At 44.7% G+C, this 25,222-nt stretch overlaps 1 protein-coding gene across 2 annotated transcripts in view; it reads right to left on the bottom strand.

The window, feature by feature from the left end:
- SPEG (striated muscle enriched protein kinase) overlaps positions 1–25,222 on the bottom strand; it is a 1,321,813-nt gene that overhangs the window by 248,856 nt on the left and 1,047,735 nt on the right. For both annotated transcript variants that reach the window (XM_069227158.1, XM_069227157.1), the window contains exons 29-31: positions 14,262–14,330; positions 9,928–12,610; positions 4,238–4,387 (exon numbers count right to left, since the gene is read on the bottom strand). In XM_069227158.1, the coding sequence (XP_069083259.1) occupies positions 4,238–4,387; positions 9,928–12,610; positions 14,262–14,330 (2,902 nt within the window). The remainder of the gene's footprint in view (positions 1–4,237; positions 4,388–9,927; positions 12,611–14,261; positions 14,331–25,222) is intronic.

Raw genomic sequence — 25,222 nt, forward strand, 5'->3', positions numbered from 1 at the left:
GCACAGTGGTGAGAATACACACAAAGGTTAACCAAGTACCCAAGAGGGCCTGCTGAAGCCATCCAAAGATATGCTCCGGACGAGTCATCGAAGTGCCAAGAAGGCTCACTGACGAGGTATAGGGCCTGATTTCTCAGCGGACAGATTACTCTTTCACAACGGTGATGGAAATCCCAGCTGCCGAAATCTAAATCCCATTAGTTCCAATGGAATTTAGAGTTTGGCGGATGGGATATATATCACTGTTGTGACGGAGTAACCCGTCCGTAACTATAACTCGCTCCCTCGCCATGTACAGTTTGTTTTTTCTTCAATAATTTGACTGCTAATGTTTCATTTATATTTTTATTGATGTTACAGAAGTTGTCATGAGTGCTGTAATATCTGTGGTGATTAGCAATGCATGGCTAGGGCACAAGTTATAGTTACCTTAGGGAGCGACTTGTAGTTACTGGAAATAACTAACTTTTGAGCGAGTAAATTCAGAACCTAATTATAACATCTCTGTAACCTTTGTTTTTTTAAAGTTAATGTTTTTTTTTTTTTTCCTAACTATAACATCCCTGTACACTTTGCTTTTTTCAGTGAAGTTCTATGTTTTTTTAAGGTAAATTAATTTGAACTATTATACATTAATCCAACCGAGCTACCTAACGGCCAGGTCCATCCCCTATAATCAGCCAATCGTGCAACATGCACGGTTGGCGGGGGTTGGCCGCAGGGCCTCACCTGAGGGCAGGCCTTGCGGACAACCTCCTATAACTGCTCAACTCAGTGCATGCACAGCCTTCGGCTGCCAACCCCCTATAACCATCCAGAAAGATTTTCTAGACTTTATTGAATTGTATACTTAGAATGAGATAGTTTAGGACAACATGAAAAGAAAAATGTATTTGTCAAGTAAAAAGAGAGAAATTACATTTCGGTACACATCTTAAATATTTGCATTTGAAAAGTAATTAAAGCAGAAATGTGACTACTGACACACCTATACTGGAACCCTCAACTTTCAGGGTGAGGTCCTGAAACCTTCATCTCAAGGCCACATATCACTCATTGCTATGCAGTTTCCAGTGCTACATATGACATTAAACCCCAAGATTTTGATGGCAAAAAGATGTAAATGTTCCATCACTAGGAATGTTTAACAGTCAGAACACTAGTAAATAAACAGACATACTGCACGAGATACCAGGATTTGAACCTTCAACCTAATGGGTGACAGTCCAATAGCTTTACCAGTAGGCCAGAAGTGACTCTGCTCTTCTTTTCAAAACGTAACTATAATGTTTGAACCAAACATCTTGCTAGTGTGACACTTTTAAGTTATTTTATAGACCATTGCAAAAACAATCTCTTTCTCTCTTCCATCCACTTATGGCCCGCTGTTCTAGTCTGCTCCACCCGTCTGGAGCCGGCATTGCTCCTGCAAGCAGGGAGCTCCTTTAAATAGCAGCTCCCTGCTGGTGGAAGCAATGTTTTCATCTGTCTCCTTGCACGCATATTTGTGTGCAGGGAAACAGATGAAAACTCTGCTTTCTGCAAGCAGGAGCTGTTTGACACCTCGCGCTTGTAGAAAGCAGAGTTATGTTTGCTTTTGCTTGGTAGGACCTGTCAGCTCACACCAAGCAAAAGCAAACAGCTACCTCCCAAGGGTGGGCACCTCGGGAGGCAGAAGGAGTCAGCCCTGGGGGTGGCAGTCCCCATGGTCATAAATGGCTCCACGGGTACATAGCCCTGGGGAGGTGGTGGTCTCCGAGAGTTTGTGTTCACCCCCTCCAATATTTTATTTCAACTGGGGAAAGTGGTGGTCCCTGTGGCTGTTGGGAGAGCCATCCCCCCCCCCCTAAAGTGAATGAATTACTTTGGGGAGGTGGCAGTCCCGGGGGCGGGGGCGCACAGCTCCCGCATTAATTTTATGTTTAGCTGCGGCAAGGTGGTGGTCTCCAAAACTGCAGGGGGCCGGACACGCCCCCCCCACATTAATAGAACATGTTTTACCCTGGGGAGGTGGCGGTCCCCAGGCCTTTGGGCAGTGATCGGGCCCCCACATTAATTTATAAAGATTTGCCCGCGGGAGGTGGCGATGCCTGTGGCACTGGGTTGCACGGCACCCCCTGCATACATTAAAAGCAGTGCCCTGGGAGGTGGTGGTCCCTGGGGCTCTCATAAGCCCTAGGAGGTGGCCCTGTGTGTCCCCTCCTATTTTTATGCTATACCCCTGTCACCTGGCCCACCCAGGGACAAAAAAGCAAGCACAGAAGACTGCGGTTGCTTTCTTTTTTTTTTAAATCACGGCGAAATTTGAGGATTTGCAGCGATTTTTGCTGTGTTTTAGAAGAAAATAATACTTTTAAGCTTCGGGTGCCCTTGGGTGACCCCTGCACCAAGGCTAGAGGGGTAGGGTAACAGTACCGTGCCACCTTTTCATTTTTTTCCCTTTTATTTTTTGCGACTCAGTTGAAGCAGAGTCTCAAAATGACTGGATGAAATATTGGCAGCCTATCAGATCTCTGCACGAGATCAGGAGTATTTGCAAAGCCTTCGCACCTTCAAATATACAAATTTGGTTTTCCTTTAATATTTAAAAAGCTACTGAATGGATTTACACTAAATAACTAAAAGCACTCTTTCTGGACCAAGAGCTACCTTTCTGCCACTGTAATTCCGTCGAGCAGCTCGGGCTGTAGCTGTGTCTAAAATCCCTATGGGAAATTAAAATGGAGAATGCACTTTTTTTGACCGCACTTTTTGTCAGCCTCCGCTTGACGGACAAACCCGAACCTTCCCGTGCACCACAAGATTTTCAGGCACACATTTTATGGGGAAATTACTTGAAGATTTGTCAAACGGCGCCAAATACATACACAAGTCAGAAAAAGATTTTTCTATGGAAACTAGGTCCTAACTATAACGACCTACTGGTGACTGATGTACTTTTATTGCAAATGTTGCAGTGGTAATATCCATGATGCTACTGAAGGTTTCATCAATGATGCAATATTTGGAGTAATTAGCTGTGCATGGTGAAGGCACGAGTTTTAGTTACCTTATGGTGCAAGTTAGTTACTTGAGTTAATCATTACTATAACTGCTGAATTTCTATGGTTTTGTGCAGTTCAGAACCTAACTATAATGTCCCTGTAACCTTTGTTTTTTTCAGTCAATTTTTTTTTTTTTTTTAGCATGCATCCATGTAAATAGAACCAGCAACTCGCACGGCCTTTGGCTGTGCGCGGTGGGAGTTGGCCGCAGGGACTGGCCTCTAGCCTTCAGCCGTACACAGCAAGAGGTTGGATGCAGGGTGGTTTATTTTCTTCAATTTTTCTCTGGATCCGCGGATCCACCGCGTGGTTCCGTGGATCGGACAAAGGAGGTATGTGTCCTATGGGGTCAGGATTCCTGTATCCCGAACCCTTATGTGTTTTGGCACTCTTCTTTTCCAACCCCCCAGCCAATATGACAAACAAAATGGCGGCCGCAACTTTTCTGTCAGGTTGCGGCCAGCTTATCAGGACCTTGCTTTTCCCCCGGATACAACGCTGGATCTGCAGATCCAGGTCTGCGAATCCTCTGCGTCACTATATAACTATATATTTTAACCTTAAAACAGTCTGAATCTACTGAGTGGATTTACACCAAATCATAAAAAGCGCAATCTGCGTGCCAAGATCTAGCTCCCTGGCAAATTGGGTGAAATTGCATCAGCAGTCTGGGCTGTAGGCATGTCTAAAGACCCTATGGAAAAATGAATGGGGAAAACGTGTTTTGAGATCGCCTCTTTTTTCTCAGACCCCGCTTGATGGATCATCCCAACACTTTCAAGTCAGCAGCTGAACCGACTGTAGTATAAGTTTTGAAAACTTCATGAAGATGTATTAAGTGACGCTAAAGCAAAACAAAAACGCTCTTTCAATGGAAACTAGTACCTAACTCTAACTACCTACTGGCAATCGCCAGTACGAAATATATGTAAATGTTTTTTGCTTACCTGCAAAATACTTACATTTTCATTGTAAAGGCATGCATTTTAAAGGCATATTCATGGTAAATTTCTGTGTGGTAAAGGCATATGCTTGTAATGGACGCATTGTAAAGGCATGCATGGTAATGGCATGCATGGATCTGACATACAACCCTTTGTGAGCACGCTATTGTACATACTGCACTTGCTCAAAGCAATGAACGAGCACATTAGCCACATTAGCTCAAATATGTGAATGCTGGCATTGCGTACCTGATTCGTTGCGTATATATTGTCGGCCAACGATGGTGCCATCTTCTGTGAGCAGACTGGCAGGAATGTTAGGCTGAGAGGCCACCACTTTATCTTTCCGCCCTCTGGAAAGGCCCCAGCGATCCCAGCGAGATCGTCTGTCCTCAGCACCTGCAGGAAAACTCTGGTTGTTAGCTGCACCTAATTACTTGTCATTACAATAAGGCGTGGGAATGTGTGAGGTTGTTAGGGTCCATTATGTATTTCACAGTGAATAACAATGCCCTCCATAAAATGAAAATACATGGGATGTGGTCCAGTCTTCAAATATGGTGGTATTTTATGTGAAGCCAACTGCTCATAACTTCCTCTCAGACAAGATTTGAAATATACCAAACAGAGTAGGTCTGTTCCCAAACACTATGCTTTCTTGTACAGTAATCTTGTGCCCCTTACTCAAGTCATAAACACACAAACCAAAGCATCATTCTAACCCTTAATAAATCACTGACACAGTACCACCTAATGCCATTCATGCCCACTCCTGTCTACTTTAACATTCTAAACAGCGCTATCTATAGTAAACTGGATATGCTGCACCCACAGCACATAATAGCACCTAAGCTGCACACCAACACTCAAGCAAAAGGATAGAAAGACAAAACTCATCCACCAGTGAATAAGAAACCTAACACACCATCTAAACTACAGCTGTTTTTCCAAAGTGATGCTAGTTCATCAACTAGTCACCAGTGCATACCTGTTCCAGGACAAAAACATAAATCTATATGTATAGAATTACTCACGTCTAAATGTACTCGTGCACCTTGGAGTACCTTTACTACTTTCCACTCGTTATCATTTCCAAGAGTAAAGTTACCCATAGATGTAGACTTATGTGGCTTCTCTTCCTCAGTTTAGTGGGTGGAAGCCGCACATATGTAATTTAGGATCATATAGCTACTACTTGTAAATTTACATCTGTATTTTACGTTCCGCACACTTCGAGGAGACCTCCACAACCGTGCCAGAGACCTCTGCAACCGACATAGAGACCATCCTGTTCAGAAGAGATACCTTCTGATTGAAGGTAATAGGATAATTACATACACCTGAACCAAATCACATACACTCCAGAGTCGAGTTTAGAGAGGAGGAGGAATAGTAACTCTAACCTCTCCAAAGTCCAACCTTTTCCTTACTCTTGTTTAGATTAGAGTGGGAATAGTTAACCTAACCCATCCAAATACCAACACATTCCCCACTGTTGATTCGATTGGAGTGAAAAAGAATAAATCTACGCCCTCCAGCGTCCAACGCTTTCCCTTCTGTGTCTTACGTTGAAGGGGAAAAAGTAAATATAACCCTTCCAAAGTCAAAAACTTTCCCTGATTTTGTTTACATTGGAATGGGAAAAGTAAACCTAACCCCTCCAAAGGTTTCCTACTGACCTCTTTGAAATCCCAAACTTTTGCTAGTTTTGTTGATTTCTTATATTTTGTTTTTAATGTTTATATTAGTTTTTTTTTTAATTATAATTTTTATGTAACTTTCACTTTTTAACATTCATTGTTTATTTGTAAAATATTATTATTAATATGTTTGTTAAGTTTTAAAGTTATTTACCTTCCGTAAAGCATTATCGGGTAGAGACTATCTAGCTGCAGATTCCTTACCTTTTAATTCCCTGGGGTCAGCTTTAATTCCGGAATTTTTTGCTGAGCAATACCCTGCGTGCACCGTCGGGTAGCATGGTTTGGATTCACGTACAGTAGCAAACCATTTCACACTGGGTCGTTCTCTGCATCAAGATCTGCTCTGCACTGGCTAGGAAGCAGCCTCCTGAGGGCTTGAGGGCTCATTCTACGAGGGGCAAAGCTGCTACCACTGCACTAGCTCAGGGCGTTCTAGTCCTGGAGATTTGTCAGGCGGCAACGTGGGCATCTTTGCACACGTTTGCAAAACATTACTGCCTTGACAATCAGGTACGGAGAGACGGACATTTTGCCTGTTCAGTTCTACAGGACTTTTTAGTGTAGTGGAGGCCCACCACCAGGAGGTTATGGCTTGGGTATCTATTCAAAGGTAAGGAATCTGCAGCAGGAAGTTTCTATCAGATGAACAAGTTACTTACCTTCGGTAATGCATTATCTGATAGAGACTCTATTTAGCTGCAGATTCCTTACACTCACCCATGCCTTCCCGCTCTGCGGATATGTCTAGAAGGATTAATATTTAGTTTTGCATAGACAAAATGTTGGTTCCATCCATGACTCTGCGCTTCGGGCGTGGAAGTTTGTGGGTAAAAGATTTGAAGTACGCTCGCTAGGGTGGTGCTTTTAAAGGCGACCGTGACATCACAGACAGCTCCATTAACGCTGACGACGCCACGCGGAGCCGAACAACGCATGTGGATCCGAAAGACGCCACCTGGCGGCATGCAGGGTATTGCTCAGCAAAAAATTCCAGATTTGAAGCTGACACCAGGGAATTCAAAGGTAAGGAATCCGCAGCTAGAAGTCTCTATCAGATTTTCAAGTTATTGTTACTATTTATGATGTATTTCTTTTGTTTACATTTATGTATTTATTTAGTTTGCAATGTTATTTCCAACTATTTTTTACATTGTTTAATTTTTTAATTAATTCATGTGTAATTTTTGTTTATATATGTTAGTCAATTTTTACTTGTAAGTTATTGGTAATATATTTACATAAATATATTCAAAAAATTGTACAATAATTGTTTTTATGTTTGTAAAAGTATATATACATACATATCTATATATTTCTATATTATTTACATTACTTATTAAAATTATTTAATTTTCATTATATTATTATTCACTGAAAAAAACTAAGGTTACAGGGACGTTATAGTTAGGTTCTGAATTTACTCGTACAAAAACTATAGAAATTCAGCAGTTAGAGTTCTTTCAAGTAACTATAACTCGTGCCCTAAGGTAACTATAACTTGCACCTTCGCCATGTATAGCTTTTTCTTCCAAAAAATTGAACTGCTAATGCATCACTTATATTTTTAAGGACATTATACAAGTTGTCATGATTACTGTAATATCTGGGGTAATTAGCAGCAGTAGGAGTTGGCCGCAGGGCCTGGCCTGTGGCCAGGCCCAAGCAGGGCAACCCCTATAACCACACAACCCCATGCTGTGCGTGGCCTTCGGACGTGCACTGTGGGGGTTGGCCACAAGGCCGGGCGTGCCCAACTCCCATAACCACCCAACCCTGCACGATGCACAGCCAAAGAGTCTGTCTGTCTTCATGTGAGAATAGGTGTGAGAGGGTGTCTCTGGGTGTGAGAGTGTCTGTCTGGGTGTGAAAGTGGTTGCCTGAGGTCTAAGTGGTTTGTGAGTGGGTACATGAGGGTCTGAGCGGGTCTGTGAGTGGGTGGTAAATGTCTGAATGGGTCTGTGAGTGGGTGAATAATGTCTGAATGGGTCTGTGAGTGGGTGCATGAGGATCTGAATGGGTCTGTGACTGGGTGTGTGAGTTTCTTAGTGGTTCTGTGAGTGGGTGCATAAGGATCAGAGTGGGTCTGTGACTGGGTATGTCAGTGTCTGAGTGGGTGCATGAGGGTCTGAGTGGGTCTGTGAGGGAGTGCGTGAGTGAGTGAGTCTGTCGTGCGTGAGGGTTTGAATGGGTCTGTGAGTGAGTGCATCAGAGTGGGTCTGTGAGTGGGTGCATCAGTGTCTGAATGGGTCTGTCAGTGGGTGTGTCAGTGTCTGAGTAGGTCTGTGACTGGGTACAACAGTGTCTGAGTGGGTCTGTGAGTTGGTGCATGAGGGTCTGAGTGGTTTTGTGAGTGGGTGCATGAGTGTCTAAGTGGGTTTGTGAGTGGGTGCATGAAAGTCTAAGTGGGTCTGTGAGTGGATGCGTCAGTGTCTGAGTGAGTGGGTCTGTGACTGGGTGCGTCAGTGTCTGAGTGGGTCTGTGAGTGGGTGCATGAGGGTCTGAATGGGTTGGTGAGCGGGTGCATGAGTGTCTGAGTGAGTGTGTGAGTGGGCACATGAAGCTATGAGTTTATGTATGAGTGAATTAATTAGTGTATGAATGAGTGTGATTTTTCTTTAATTTTTTGTGTGCTTATCGTGACTAATCTTGATTAATCGTGAATATCGTGCATGGTAAAATAAAATCATTTTAAACCCATAATTTGACCTTCAAGCACCCCTATCACACTCCGGGGGTGAGGGTACCTTGACCTGGCCCCTTGTGCTACTTTTCATTTTGTTTTTCAACCCAAGGGACCAAGTCCCAAGACCTTAAAATGGCAGCTGCAACTTTCTGTTCACGTTGTGGTCAGCCAACTACAAATTTCTATTTGCATGTGCATTTGCAAAAATTCACAAATATTCACAAATTATTCGAAATCTCAGATACACAAATTTGGATTTTCTTAAATTTTCGCAAACTACTGAAAGGATTTACACCAAATAACCAAGCACGTAAACTGCATACCGACAGCCAGCTTTTTTTCAAATTTGGTGTAATTCTGTCCAGCGGTTTGGGCTGTAGTTGTGCCTAAAGGTCCTACGGGAATTAACATGGGAAACTCAACTTTTTGGGCCCACCCTTTTTCTGTGCCCCCGTTTGATGGATCACCCCGAAACTTCCTGTGTGCAAAAAGAATCACCGGGTACTTTTTCTTGGAAAATTACGTCAAGATTCATCAAACGGTGCCAAAGATATAGGCAAGTCAAAAAACGTCTTTTCTATGGAAACATGGCTTTAACTATAACTACCTAGTGGCAACCACCACTAGATAATATTGTAGTTTAAGGTATATGTATACAGCTTGCTATCTTATCTGCTACATATATATATATATATTTATATATATATATATATGTATATACGCACTTATATTACATATATATAAAAATTATTTATATATATATATATGTCTTTGATCTTAAACTCTCTCTCTCTCTCTCTATATATATATATATAACTTTAATTTCACATTTTATTTTGCAACATTCCATTGATATTTTGGTAGTTCACATTCAAGAATGTAAACTTGTTGATAGTTACACAATATTATTTTTGACTCAATATTCTTGTGTCATGATACTGCTGTTCACATTTTTTGTCATACAAGTGTTTCCACTCAAGCACCATCATTCAATAGGATAGCTAATAGGCAAATAAAGGTTCTTTGTGAGTTAGTAGGTGAGAAAAATGCATCTTTTCACTCTCCTTTCCTTGAATTTAATAAATAATCTCATTGTTGAAAATGTAAGACAGAACCACATCTGTAACTTACAATGTTTCATATATCAGGCACTACACCTCAACTCACCATAAGGTTATCATCAATATAACATCTGTCAATATCAGCCTCACGCCAAGCCACCTCTCATGGGCTACCATCAAGCATTTTGTATCAAACAGAATGTAAAGTTATATTTCTCGCTTTTATGCCAAATTTTACTAATAGCAAATAATGTCTGTAGGTACATTTTACTTAAATCCCACACCACAGCTTCAGTACATATGAAACCCAGTGTCTACACTAATATTGTTTATTGAGCCCTCAGGAGCATATCAAGTATAAGGACGTCTCAGTCAAATTCTCTGTAGTACATATTCTTTATCTCCATTGCATCCTTTTCTACAGTGTGTTGTTTTTGATACCCATCAGTTTACTGCCATTACTTGCTCATTCACATTTAGTCAGTTTCTTACCTCTGACAGCCATCTCAGATTGAATGCTAATTTCAGACTGCATTGACTCTGTAGAAGGGGTTGATCCAGATTGAGAGGCGAGCTGGTTCTGTGGAATGCCCATTTTCCGAAGGTTTTCTCCCTCTGAGGTTGATCTTCGGAGCAAAGATAGAAGTGGTGTCCTCCTTTCTGGTTTATCCTCTTTTTTCTCTGATTTCAAACTATCCCGCCTTTCCTCTGAGCTGCTGCGCAGCTTCATAGAAAGACGGTCCATGGTATTTCCAATTTTTTTCCTCATGGCTAGTACTGGTGATTCACTCTGCTTCTTAAGGTCCTCAGTTGTTCCTAGCTCCGACTTTAAGCTATCAGAGTCTTTCTTGTCTTTAGAACTACCAAGACCCAGACTCCAGGACAGCCGACGCCCTTGACTTGCTGTTTCTTCGGTATCCTCTGGTGGCTTTTCTTTCCTGTCAGTGCTTGGCGTCCTTTTGAAGCGCTGAGACAGCCTCCTCATGAAGCCAGAGTCTTTCTCAACATCATGAAGGTCCTGGACTGATCGTGACCTTTCCTCAAACCGTTTTTGGTGTACATCAGGCACAAGAAATTCGAGTGGAACACCAACTGGGCTTGGTCGATACATATCCTCCTCTCGTGCAGACTTTCCAAGAGCAGCAAGCTGCTTTTCCTCAGACCATGTCCTGGTCAAGAGTTTGAAGCCTCTGGTCAGTGATGATTCTCTTCCCCTTTTAAACTTAGCCTCAAAGACCTCTTCAGAATCAATGTCATCAATTGTTTGTACTCTCTCAGTACTCAAAGATCTGGATGGTATTTCCTTTGAAACCTCTGTTGGGGCTTTATGAGCATTTAGCTCCTTAGACGCTAATGTAACTTTGGCAAAAACTGCTGCATGAGGCTCTGGTTTACCAATGGGCTTTAGTGGAACAGGCCTTACAATCGCTCCTTCAGGTTGCAAACTAAAGGCATTTTCTGTTCTCCGTGACTGCTCTGGTGCTGCTAGAACAGCAGGAGCCTGTAGAACCTGCATTGCAGTAGCATAGGATGAGGGCTTAGGGCGAGAATCAGAGAGAACCGCAGGCTGTGAGTGTACAACAGATTTTGGTAATGGTGACTCCCTCAAGGATACTGGAGTAACTCTTGTTAACAGAGGTTTCTCCTGAGGTGTGGGTTTCTTATCTGTTTTGGGATGTATTTCAGGAGCTGTTCCTGGCTCTTTCATTGGCACTTGCTGCTTGGTAACGCTGCCACTGGTTTGTCTGTTTGAACCTGGCATCCTAAATGCTGAGATCAGGCCTGCTCCACCATTGGCTAGTGGAGATGGCTTGATTGTTTCTTCCAGTGGTTTGAGCTTATCTAATTGAGATGGAGCCTTGCATGCGCTTGTATCTGTGGTTGATTTAGGTTCCTCTCTCTCAATATTTAATTCAGGTGTGGGCGGCTTGGAGGAGATTTCTCGGGGTGTAGTTGGTCTGGATTCCTGTTTGGAATGATCTGCTAGACAGGATAGGGACTGAGACTCCTTCAATCTCTGAGCTTCAACATGTGCAACTGGAATTTCCAAGGGGGCTCCTGAACGTCGGTGTAGAATGAGTGGTTCTGTATCTCCATGAGAGAAGGAACTGGCTTTTCGGAGTACTCTTTCATCTGAGTCTTCATATCGTGGAGCCGATTCACTAGATGCTGCTCTGGTCAGCCTAATTGTTGGGGCGGGAGCTGGTGCTGACAAAGATGATTGCTTTTCTGATCTTGTGGACCGAATTACCTGTCTATCCAATGAGACAGTTCTTTTCTTTTCTGGGATGGCCGAAAGGGTCTCAGTGAGAGGTCCCCTCAGACCACTGATTTTACTGTCTACAGGACAACCTCGCAGTAGTCTCTGACGCATCAACTCCAGCCTTTGTGCATATTCTTCCTCACCAGAGCCTAGTTTTCTGCGGTATGACCCTCGCTCATCCAGCTTGCCAGGGCTAGAGCTCCGGCGAGGAAGCTCCATTGAAGCAGCCTTTTTGAGAACCTGACGGAGCTCCCCAGCATCATCAAACTGGTCATTCCCTTCTTCATCCTCGTGAGGCAGATTGAGAAGAAGAGCACTATCTGCAGAGCTTCCTCTTCTAAGCTCGCCTTTACGGGAAGGGCTCATTGATTTTTTAGACAAATCTGGGGAATCTAAACTTGAACCTTTTTTTAGAGGTTTTCTTGGGTGGTCTGATCTCTTTTGAAGCTCTTCATTATCTTCATCTGAAGATCCTGAACCCTCAACCTCTGTAGACCTTTTCCTTGTCAAGGACCCCTTCTGTCTCTTCCCAATTGCCTCTCCATCATCTTTCTTTTTAGAGTCTGTGACTTGCTCCATTGGCTGCATTGTTGTCTCCGCTTGCTCCTCCTGCAGTTCCATTGGTGTCACTTCAACTGGACCAGTTTCTTCCAAGTGCTCTGTCGTTTGTTCCATTGCCTCATCATCAGTAGGAATCTCATTAAGGGACATCCTGGAGCTGGAAAACTCTACCTGAAGGGGCATGGGAATGAAAGGCAGCTCGTCCAAGTCATCAGAATCAGAAGACGACGACAGACCAGAAGATTCTTTCTGGTGCTTTGGGACAGCAATGGACAGGTGGCTGGACTCATCTGCCATGAGCTCTGGGATGGACCTCATCATCATTTTAGATTTGTAGCTGATCAGTGAACGCTGATGAAAAACAGAAAGTAGAATGTGAAAAAACTTGAAAGATCAGATATTAATGTGATTCTATTTATATTATAGAGTGTGTCAATGGTTTATGGTTAATGTTGCATTGAGATTCCTAAAGCAAAAACTGATAGTCTGCTCTAGCCTTTCAAAACAAATGTGCATCAAAAAGTGTACTTTTGCATTTGGACCATGAAAGTGAAATATGATATCAAAACCCTTCAGGGTATTATCAGGTCACTGTTTAGACTGACAGGTCTGTTGACTATAACAATTATATGAATAATTTTGAGAAATAAATGAATTCTCTACTGTGAAAATGAGTTATTGGAGGCTTTGTTGGCACAAGAAAGAAAAGGGAGATAGTTTGACAAAGAATTCACTGGAAAGCCCTGTGTCAAAAGATTTAATCCTGAATCTAGACAATGACATGATAATACTAGTTATGATAAAGACCATGGAAAATTCCAACCTGTTAGCAGATTTCAGCCTGAAGCTAGCTAGCTTCTAGAGATTGAGTGAATGCTGTATCACAATGTAAATCAGAGATAGGACCTAAATCCTGCCAGTGCAGAAATACTGCAAAAGGAGACTAGGATGTAAGATGGGGTGTGACTCTAAGAAAATTTGTTACCTATCTGTATGTGCAGTTATCGAGTATTGGTATCTTTCACAGATTCACATGCTTGAATCCTTCCTCTTAGTTGAAGAGGGAGTCCCACGGTATCATAGAAAGCAGTATGCAACAACCACAGAGTCTACAATGAAAGTAGGCCTTGAATATGCTTGTCTATCTATGTCCTTTTAAAAAAAGGACCAAACCTGAATCATGACCAATCAGGCGACAGCACCCTCTAGAACACTCCCAAGAGAGTCTCTCTCCCTCAGATTTTCACCACATGTCAAGTGTGAAGGGAGTATCCATGAGCTCTGCTCAGTTTCTCCTCCATTACTTAAAAAAAAAAAAGCTATTGGATCTCATCTATTTCCATTTTCCATTATGTCTGATACTACAGGCGTCTTTCGTCCCTGCAAGACATGTGGGAATAACATAATTTATGTGGATGATCCACATAAAAACTGTATTTGTTGCCTTTACCCTACCCATAAGGCGAAAGAATGCAAAATCTGTTGTACTTTTCCATCTAAGACTTTAAGAGACAGACAAGGCAGATTGTTGCTGTGGCTACAGAAAGCTAAAGCCCAAAAAACTTCTTAAAAGGGCATGGATAGGCTAGCAAACTCAAGGCCTACTTTCATTTTAGCCTGTGTGGTTGCTAAATACTGCTTTCTATGATGCCATGGGACTCCCACTTCGACAACAGGGAAGGAGTCAAGCATGTGAATCTATGAAAGATCCAGTACTGGATAAGATGCCAGAATGCCATGACCTGCCAAAGCTATTGTAGGTAGTGCAGCTGGTGTTTGTGGTGACCCAGAAACCTCTGTTGCAACCCTGCTTGCTGGGCATCTGTGATAGAATCCATGCAGAACCCAAAGTCATCTTAAATGTTGGCTAATCTAAGATTTCTGATATACCCAATATCCATTCTACCTTGCACCGGACAGAATAGGATCCAGCACCAGCTCTTTGGCTTGATTTCTGATGCCTCTGAGAACATTACAAGATGCTAGTGCTGATAGGACATACCTGCCACTTCCTGCGAGACAGGAAGAGCTTCATGTGATCCGTGCTGATGTTCTTGCCCTTAGCTAAGGTCTGAAATAACAAAACGTGGGAAAAAGGAAAATGAGCCATTGATAAAATTGTGTCTTTTCTTGAACTGTGTTTTAAACTATACTTTAAATAATAGAAAAACTCAGGATCAAATCTAACCCTCAGACCTCCACCCGCTAACACACGGTAAAGCACCACCACTAGCAAACCTTTGTAAACCACCATACTGGCAAACCACTGTAAAGAAGCTCTGTAAGCATGAAGTATTCAGCACATGCAGGCATATCTAACAATGATCAACATCCTGCCCCACAATAATACCCATGTCTGGCAGTGCGTTCAACACTTATTATAAGTCTTTCTTCCCTGTAGGGGATAGGAAGGCTATCCATTTACTTTCTGGTTTGTAACAGCATTCAGTATCTACGTCTAGTGACCCCCAGTCATACTCTCTTAGGCATATGCACTGCTGCTTCAGAGTAGTTTAGCCTCTGCATTCACAAGTCTACCATCTCCAATGGGGAGGCCAAATTGAAATAAAATCTGCATGCACATTTTAATCCTGGCCTTTAAGCACTTACACTCTGACCCTCAAGTGAATTCAAGCTTTATGAACAGTCACTTCATGTTTTATGTACTGGGTGTAAGTCACAATCTTTGGAGCATAGCCTCAGTGAATGTGCCTTGGAAAATGGATCATAGTTACGCAAACTGGATGAATATCATACTTTAGAACAGAGCTCAATTCCCTGGGTGTGATTTTCACACTCTGGAGAACAATTTTAGACAATGATGGCCTCATTTATATTCTGGTGGTCAGCCTGTCCTTTGCCAGGGCAATGGAGCAAATTACTCTGTTGCCCTGACATAGGTGCCAATGGCCAAATTTAAAAATGTCTGCTGGCTCAGAGGAGGACATTTGTAGCATTGGCAGAAACTGCCATCATGGCAGCTCCTGTCAATGCATTGTAATTTTGCTGTACGGTTACATCAGCATGACGGACCCATACGGCAAACTTACCACGTTTAAAAAAAAAAAAAAAAAAAAATATCAACTAGGGATTTACTTTTTGAAAACAAAATAACAATGCCCCCCTCTCCCTGGGAGTTTTTCCATGGTGAGGAAGGCATTGAGCACTTTACAATGCCCCTTACCCCCAAGTTTTTCTTGGCTGTGATGGGTATTGAAAACCAGCTATGTGTCCACCCATCTAACTTAGGTTGTCAGAGAAATAGCCAAACCTCCAATTGCCCTTACTCAGTCTGGGAAGTTTGACCATGGCGTAGATGGAGCAGTCCCTGCCATTTTCAAACTATGTCCACTATATTTAACTATGGTCTATCCACATTAAAATCGTGCAGGCAGACCTTTGTCTTGGTGGGGAGGGAATGCCGTTGCCACTGCGATATACTTCCCTTCCCGCCAAGATATAAATTTGGCCTTACGTCTAACATGTTGAACCACATTCTAATTCAGTGTCTGAGGATTACACCTTGGACCACAGTCTCTGCCCTTGGATTAATGTTATATTTTTGGGGATACAACCTCACTTATTGAGTGAGTCTATCCCATGAAGCACAATTTCAGCACTTGTCATTTCTCAAATCTTGGAGTACACTCTCTCAATATATGACCCTTACACCCTAGGGTACAGTTCAATTAATTGAGTTTCACACCTGGGAGCACAGGTTGAGTCAATGAGTGAGTGTCATACCTTGAGGCGCAGTGTCTCTGACTAGACGAATCTTATGCTTTGGACAACAATCTGAATTAACTGGAGTGCATTCTCCACTACTGTGTGACTCTTGTGTCTTGAAGTACAGTTTCACTCACTGGATCTGAATTTCAGTTGTTACAGTAGTCTCATCATTGGATGAATCTTCCACCTTGAGGCACAAACTTACTCCCTGCTTGAGTACAGTTTGAGGCACTGTTTCACTCACTGAGTGAGTGTTACTCCAGTGAGCACAGTCTCAGTCACTGTGCTAGTGTCACACTCTGGAGTACACTCCCTTCATTAGATGACCCACCTTGGGATACAGCTCACCTCACTGAGTCTTACCTCACAAAGCACAATCTGGTGCACCAAGTATGATTTGTATCTTGGAGTACATTCTATCGTATTAGATTCCTTTTACATATTAGGGTACAATTCCACTCATGGGATATAAGTCAAACACATTTGACCAAAGTCTCAGAGTAGGCTACAATCTCTACCCTATGTGAATCCTACACTTCGGAAAACAATATCATTCACTGGGAGAGTCTTACCCTTTGGATCACGATCTCTGACATTGGATGAGATTATGCTGTGAAGCACAGTCTCATTCAGTGTGCAGGTCCTAACCCATGAAGCACAGTCTTCAGCAATGGCCATGTCTTGCATCTTTGAGTACATTTTATCTCATTAAATTGTTTTTACATTGTAGGGTATAATTTAACTCACCGGGCCTGAGTCTCACATCTTGCAACACAGTCGTAGCCATGGCATGAGCCTCAGGCCTTGGGGCTACTTTTAGTTGTTCAATCAGTTTTACTCAGTCAATTGGAGCGCATGCTCATCCGCTGGGTGCCTCTTACACCTAGGAGTTCAGTTTCATACACACTGGGTGAGTCTTACCCCTTGGATCAGAGTCTGTGTTATTACATGAACCTTACATTTTGGCATGCCATCTCATTGATTAGGGGAATCTTACCCTTTGGAGTGAAGTCTCAGTCACTGAGTGAGTCTTACACCTCAGAGTATGTACGCTCTCATTCAGAGACTCCTATTTCTTATGGAGCAAATTCATGCACTGGGCTGTGCTCAGTTCCAGACATTGAGTGCGTCTTACACCTTTGAATGTATTCTCACTCTATGTGCGACTCAAAAATACATTTTCAATCACTTAGTAAGACTTGTACCTGAGATTAAAGCATAGGCCACAGGTTGAACATGGTAGCTTAGTCACTAATTGAGTCTTAAATGTTTTCAAAGCTCAATGACATAATCCTTTGATATGCCAGTTAAGGAACCAAATATTGACTGACATTTGACGTCTGCCTTTGAATGCACAGCAGATCTGATATAAAACAAGATTTAAAGGCCTATTTACAGAAAGGGAGCACTTGAAAGGATACAATAAATAAGAAATGCTCTTCGCAAGGGACAAACTCAATCTGGAGAGCCTAAACTGAATAATGCCAGCAAATAGAAAGCAATCACATGTGAATTACAAACCACAAAGCCAGTGGGAAGCAATGGGCGGAAAGCATTCTTAGGGAAGCTTTCTGAATGTCCTCAATAAGTCTTTTGCAACCTAGACAGCTGTGTAGTCTGGTAGACTTGGACCTAAAGAGCAAGTTACTTACCTTCGGTAACGAGGTATCTGGTAGAGACTCTATCTAGCTGCAGATTCCTTACCTTAGAATTCCCTGGCGTCAGCTTCGAATCCGGAGTTTTTTCTGAGCAGTTCCCTGCGCGCGCGCTGTCGGGCGCCGTCGTTCGGATCCGCGTGCGTCGTCAGCGGTTGTCTATATAGACGCCGTCTTGGCACGCATACGTCAGTTCTTTTCCACAACTTCCCACGCCAGAAGTGCAGAGTCATGGAAGAACCAACTATCATGTATTTCACCTCTTTAACTGTTTGGAGTAAAAAATTCTTTCATGCCTTTAAGAAAGGCAAAAAGATGCCAAGATCAAAAATATACATATGTACACATAAATACATATATACAAATATATACATATCTACATGAGAAAAATTTCCCCAGAGCGGGGAGGCTTGGGCGGGTGTTAAGGAATCTGCAGCTAGATAGAGTCTCTACCAGATACCTCATTACCGAAGGTAAGTAACTTGTTCATCTGATAGAGACTTCTAGCTGCAGCTTCCTTACCTTAGAATAGATACCCAAGCTATAACCCATGGTGGTGGGTCTGCAGGAGATTTTTTACACAAGAAAGTCTTGCAAGACAGACCGGGCAAAATGCCCCTCTCTCCTCACCCGGCTATCCAGGTAGTAGTGTTTTGCGAACGTGTGCAAAGAAGCCCAGGTTGCAGCCTGACAAATGTCCACCACTGGTACGCCACGTGCTAACGCAGTGGTAACAGCTTTTCCCCTAGTGGAATGTGCTCTCAAGCCCTCGGGAGGCTGCTTCTTCGCCAAAGCGTAGCATATTTTTATACAGTGAACGACCCAGCACGAAATGGACCGTTTCTGCACTGCCCGACCCTTCTTTGCACCAACGTACCCGACAAAGAGTTGGTCGTCCACCCGGAACTCTTTAGTGCGATCAAGGTAGAACCATAATGCTCTTTTTTGGTCCAACCGATGGAGACGCTCCTCTTCCTTAGAGGGATGCGGTGGTGCAAAGAAGGTGGGTAGGGTGATATTTTGACCCAGATGGAAAGGGGTCACCACCTTGGGGAGGAAAGAGGCATGAGTTCTGAGAACCACTTTTTCAGGAAAGATTGAGAAAGATACAGCGGTTTTGATGACAAAGCCTGTAGCTCACTAACTCTTCTGGCAGATGTAATTGCCACCAAAAAAGCTGTCTTAATAGTAAGCAGCCGAAGAGGACAGTTATGCAAGGGCTCGAAGGGAGCACACATAAGGAAGGTAAGAACCAAATTAAGATCCCACTGGGTCATAACGAAAGGCACAGGCGGGAATAGATGTAAAAGCCCTTTCAAAAACCTCTGTACTATAGGTGATTTAAACAGAGATGGTCGGGCAACTGAAGAAAAGCCGATAAGGCTGCAAGATAGCCCTTGACAGTCCCCAAGGAGGAACCCTGCTGGGTGAGAGACAAAATAAACAAAAGGATGTTAGACAGAGAAGAATAAAGAGGATCAATAGACCTCTCTGAACAATACGAAACAAAACGTTTCCAACGGCAGGCGTAGATCGACTTAGTAGAGGGACGTCTGGCTGCCAGAATGACATCACAGACCTAGGGAGGGAGGTCATAAACCATCAACTGTCGCCGCTCAATCTCCACGCATGAAGGCGCAGAGTTGACAGGTTCGGGTGGAGAACCTTCCCCTGCTGCTGCGACAGAAGATCCTCCCGAAGAGGCAGCCTGATTGGAGGACCGATGCTCATTTTGAGAAGCTCTGGATAGCAAACTCTCCGTGCCCAATCCGGAGCCACTAGGATTACTTGGGCCCGGTCGTTCTTGATTTTCTTGAGAACTCTGGGCAGAAGTGGTATAGGCGGAAAGGCGTACAGGAGGCCTGAACTCCACTCGCGATGAAAAGCGTCGCCTAGCGATAGCCCCCTTGGAAACTCCAACGTGCAAAACTGATGACATTGCGTGTTCTCTACGGAGGCAAACAGATCTAACCAAGGCTCTCCCCACTGCTGAAAGAGTCCTTGTGCCACCTCGGGATGGAGACACCAGTGGTGATCCTCTAAGCATTTTTGGCTGAGTTGGTCTGCTCTGGCATTCAGAGAACCTGCCAGGTGTTGAACCACCAGGGTCATGCCCTGCTGTTCCAGCCATGTCCAGAGACATAAAGCCTCTTGACAAAGGGTCCACGACCCCACACCACCCTGCTTGTTGCAGTACCACATTGCGGTAGTGTTGTCTGTGAACACCTGCACCACCTTCCATTTCACAAAGGAAGAAATTCTTTTAATGCTAGCCGGATCGCCCGAAGCTCCAACAAGTTGATGTGGAGCCCGGATTCCGCCGGAGACCAGTGACCTCTGATCTCCACCTTCCCCAGATGGCCGCCCCCATATCCCAGAAGTGACGCATCTGTCACTACCATTAGATCTGGTTGGGGAAGGGAGAGGGGTCTGCCCTTGACCCACTCGCAGTTCACTAACCACCACTGCAGATCTTTTGCAGTCCCCTCCGAGATCTGAACCACGTCGGTAAGATTTCCCTGATGCTGTGCCCATTGGAACTTCAGGTCCCACTGCAGAGCCCTCATGCGCCATCTGGCATGCTTGACCAACAGGATGCAGGAAGCCATGAGTCCCAGCAGCCTCAGAGTCTGTCTCACCGAGATCCAGGATAGAGGCCGAAACATCGGAATCATAACCTGAATATCCTGAAGCCGCTGATCGGGAGGATAAGCCCGATACTGCACTGTGTCCAGAACAGCTCCGATGAAAGCGAGCTTCTGAGAGGGAGTCAGGTGTGACTTCAGCACATTTATAGTGAACCCCAGCGAATGCAAGAGGTCCGCTGTCGTCTGGAGGTGGGTGACGAGAGCCTGGGGCGTAGGAGCCTTCAACAGGCAATCGTCTAGGTAGGGGAAGACTGGGATCCCTGACCTGCACAAATGAGCTGCCACCACCGCCATCACCTTTGTGAACACCCGAGGGGCACTGGTGAGACCGAAAGGAACCACGGTAAACTGAAAGTGCTCGTGGCCCACCTTGAACCGCAGGTAACGCCTGTGGGCTGGCAGGATAGGAATATGGAAATATGCATCCTGCAAATCCAACGCTACCATCCAGTCTCCTTGGTCTAGGGCAGACAAAAACTGAGCAAGAGTGAGCATCTTGAATTTCTCCTTCTTGAGGAAGAGATTGACGTCCCTTAAATCCAAGATAGGGCGAAGGCCTTTGTTCTTTTTGGGAATCAGAAAGTAGCGGGAATAACAACCCCTGCCTACTTCTGATATCGGGACTCTTTCTATGGCTCCCTTGGCCAAGAGAGCTATAACTTCCTCGCGGAGCAAAGCTAGATGGTCCTCCATCAGCCATTCCTTTGTTGGAGGGATAGAAGGAGGGAAAGAATGGAAGGGAAGGAAGTAGCCCTTCCGTATGATCTGCAGGACCCACTTGTCCGTGGTGATGGAAAAGGCAGTGAGGGAGATGAAAATGAATCCTCCCTCCAACTGGACGGACATGATCCCGCAGAACCACACTAGGAGGGCTTGGGCGCAGTGGAGGGGGGCTGTGTGGCGGCCGACCTCTGGCCAGACCCTCTGGGTCTGATGGTACCACGACCACGTCCTCTTCCGGGATGCTGTGAAGCCTGAGGACAGTGGCTAAACTGTGGCTGGCGTGGTACCACACCCCTTCCGAAGCCTCGAAAGGGGCGAAAGACAGACTGCTGTTGTGCCAGCGCTGAAAGGCCCAAAGATCTGGCCGTGGCTCAAGAATCCTTGAACCTCTCAAGCGCGGAGTCTGCCTTTTCGCCAATAAGGCGAGAGCCATCAAAGGGCATGTCCATCAAGCTAGACTGGACATCCCCTGAAAAACCAGTAGAATGTAGCCAGGCGTGGCGATGTAGGGCCACTGACGATTAAATCGCTCTGCCCAGCGAGTCGGTCGTGTCCAAGCCACACCGGATCGTAAACTTGGCTGCATCTCTCCCATCCTTGACAGCCTGGGTGAGAATGTCCCGTACGCCCTCAGGGACCCGGGGCAGCGCTTGCGCCACCGTATCCCATAAAGTATGGGAATAACTGCCCAATAGGCAAGAGGTGTTTACGGACCTCAATGCCAGGCTGGTGGAAGAAAACATCTTCTTCCCAAGCTGATCCACCCTCTTGGATTCCCTATCCGGGGGAGCGGAAGGGAAGGCACCACAGGAAGTAGAGGCTTGGACAACCAAGCTCTCAGGAGTGGGGTGTTGAGTCAGGAAAGTAGGGTCGTTGGGAGCGGGTCTATGGCAGCGGCCCACCTTTTCTATTCACAGGAGCCCCTGTGCTGGGTTTGGACTATGTACCCAGAAGGACGTCTGTAAGAGCCTCATTGAAGGGCAACAACGGCTCCGATGTTGACACCCCCGGCTGAAGCACTTCTGTCAGGATATTCGTCCTGACTGGCACCATAGGCAAATCTAGGTCCAAGACCTCAGCTGCCCTACGCACCACCATAGCAAAAGAAGCACTCTCTTCCGTAGCCACATTAGGAGGAGAGAGCATCCCAGTTTCTGGAGACGTATCCAGTCCACTGGCCTCCCCTAGATCCTCATACCAGTCCTGTTGCAATCCAGATTCTAAAGGATCCTCAGACCCCTCCCATTCCTCTCCTGCGTCTGGCTGTTCCAAATAATGCTCAGGCAATGATCTGGGCCGAATTGGCTCCGGATTATCCGGCATAAGGATCGGGCTGCCACCGGTGGGCGCCGGTGGCGGAATCGTCGACGTCGGACCCGGCGCCGAAGGAGGCCGACTGTGAGAGACAGGTGCCGGTCCGGATCCGGTATCGGATCCTGGGGTCCCCAACGGCGCTGAGGCCGAAGCCGCCGGCGTTGAATCCGAAGGGGCCCCTGCTGAACCCGCGGGGCCCAAAGACCCACCCGAGAGTTCAGCCCGCTCAAAAACGAGACGCATGGCCTCGTAGAATTCTTTTATCTGAGCGGGGGTCGATCCGGTCCCCCGAAAGGGGGGAAGACGCGGAGTCGACCCTGGCGACGGCTCCGCAGAACCACGCACGGAACATCGACGTTCCCGTGACCTCCGCGGAGTTGCGCTGAACGAAGACGAATGTCGGGCCGCAAGAAGCTTAAGGGATCTCTCCCTCAAGGCCTTTGGCGCCATGGCCCGACAGTCGGAGCACGAGGTGGAATCATGTTCCTTCTCTAGGCACCAAAGACAAACTTGATGCAGATCCGTCACCGACATGGTCCGATGACACGCACCACACAACTTGAATCCTGTCTTTCTCGAAGACGTGACTCCAAACAGTCAAAAAAGCGTTGACAAACCGTCGAAGCAGGGTAGCTCTTTCCAAAACTGCACTTAACCAGCGCGGAAGGAAAAGAACTGACGTACGCGCGCTGAGACGGCGTCTATATAGACAACCGTGACGTCATAGACAGCTCCAGCGACGCTGACGACGCACGCGGAGCTGGTCGACGCACGCGGATCCGAACGACGACGCACGACGGCGCGCGTGCAGGGAACTGCTCAGAAAAAACTCTGAATTCGAAGCTGACGCCAGGGAATTCTAAGGTAAGGAAGCTGCAGCTAGAAGTCTCTATCAGATAAGAAATATCTAAGTAACACGTGATATTTTAAATCTGGTACAGGAAATTTAAGGCATAATGTAAAGCAGCAGTCTCCAATCTTTTCTAAAGTAAGATCTTCTTGTGTTCACAGAAAAACGGCTGAGCTATTAATATTATTAGTATTGTAGCAGTTATCATACCAGACAAAATTATATTAGTGGCCAACATGTGCAAGATTACCAGCAGTAAACATATATTAATTCAACTAAGCAAGACCGTCTAATTTTTCCGGCTGGGCTGCACACAGGAGAGCTACCTGCAGGTAGATGGAGAGCTACCAGAAGCTCATGAGCTACTCGTTGGAGAAGTCTGGAAAAAGCACATTTCTTAATTTCTGAATACCGATGTTTATATTTAATCACAGTCTTCAAAACCATGTTGAGGCATAGAGAGCTGGGATCTGGAACATTTGTAATGCAGCAGAACTCCAGTATCTCTGAGAAGCTCTGAAGTGAGTCAAGACTTCTGCAGAGCAGAGCTTAAGAAAGAAACCAGCTGGCATTGCAGCGCTCTGTGAAGTCTTTGGTTTATAGACCTCGCTGGGAGCATGGGAGGTAATATTTTTAAAACCTGTAAAATGTCATGTTCTTGTTAATCATCTCTCCTATTTTGCCTTCTGCAGTTCCCATACCGCATGCCCTTCTGTTGGGCAAACATGCCAGCGTCACTTCCCACCATCTTGTCCCGCGAACTTACGTGCAAACGTTCCTAATTATTTTAGACATGATTAACACGCCTTGTAAGCTTGTGGGTTTTTTCTTCTCTAAGAAGGTCTGAATCTTTGTTGTTTCTTTTATACCGGGCCAAGGCAACGCCAGCCTGCAAAATCCTTCTTGGTCCGTGTAGCGCACAAGTGATAACTTCTTTTAAAGACCTACTGAAGCAAACACATTTAATCTGGTTGAGGCGAATTAAATGTTTCAGCCTTTTTATTTCAAGGATAAACAGACCACTGCAAAGTAAAATCATCCAGAATTCAGCTTTGCCAAGACACCAGTATAACTGAAGCACTCTAGTCTGAAAAGGTAGAAGTAAGGAAGTGGAGGAAGGTAATTCTACTACACAGATTTTACTACAAACTCTAACCTTGTCTCAGAGAAAGAAGACAGTACAAATTTCTACAACAGTCAGTGCTTAATTTGTAAACGAAAGAGTGCCGGTGCCCAAAGTTCTGCTCTGAAGTGCACAGCCCTCCAGTTAATTGCCAGTGAACCCCGTACCAAAGCTGTGCTGTTCTAGATCCTCCCCATGTATCTCATTCTTGCAGGTTCCTTCTTCTCCTTTTAAGGGAATATGTTCTATTTGTCTTCCTCATCTTTCTGCTATTTCTTTTTTTTTTTCAGTAAGCGTATGATGCAGAATAAAAGTGCCAGTCACTAAAAATGAGTGCCGGCGGCGGACATTGGTTCACATTATGCACTGCAATAGTTTACTGTGTCGTTCAGTTTAAAATGAGGTTATATTTCAGAAACACATATTGGAACAAACTGGAAGGCAGACAGTGAAGTCCATTCTGGCTCTCCCTCATTTTCGACTTTGCAGTATTTTTTCCTGAGAGCGAAAACGAGTTGGCCGATGTGGACTGGGTAGTTATCCACTTTCCATTCAATAACGACCTGGTTTCCAAAGCGACACAAGGAGGTTGCAAGTCTCAAATCCCGAAAACCATGAATTTTAGCTCAAGTCAGAATCCTGCTTCTCTTCCCTGTTGCTTGTTTGACAACAATCTCAGATTGCCCGCATTAATTAGTAAATACAGCGCTGTCTCTTTTGTAACCCCTTGTGGAAACTCTTGAGATTGTGACAAAAGCGGGGAGACTGGTGCTCTTTCAGCACTTCCAAACAGGAACTATTGAGCCAAGTCGAACAGGCACTAATGTCCCTCAAACATTTATTATCCTAAATGCAAAATCAAACAGAGCAAGTCTTGTAATATATAAACTTCGTTTTCATTTGTTTCTATAATAATGTTGC

The sequence above is a fragment of the Pleurodeles waltl genome, chromosome 3_2, assembly GCF_031143425.1.
Source record: "Pleurodeles waltl isolate 20211129_DDA chromosome 3_2, aPleWal1.hap1.20221129, whole genome shotgun sequence".
Taxonomy (NCBI): domain Eukaryota; kingdom Metazoa; phylum Chordata; class Amphibia; order Caudata; family Salamandridae; genus Pleurodeles; species Pleurodeles waltl.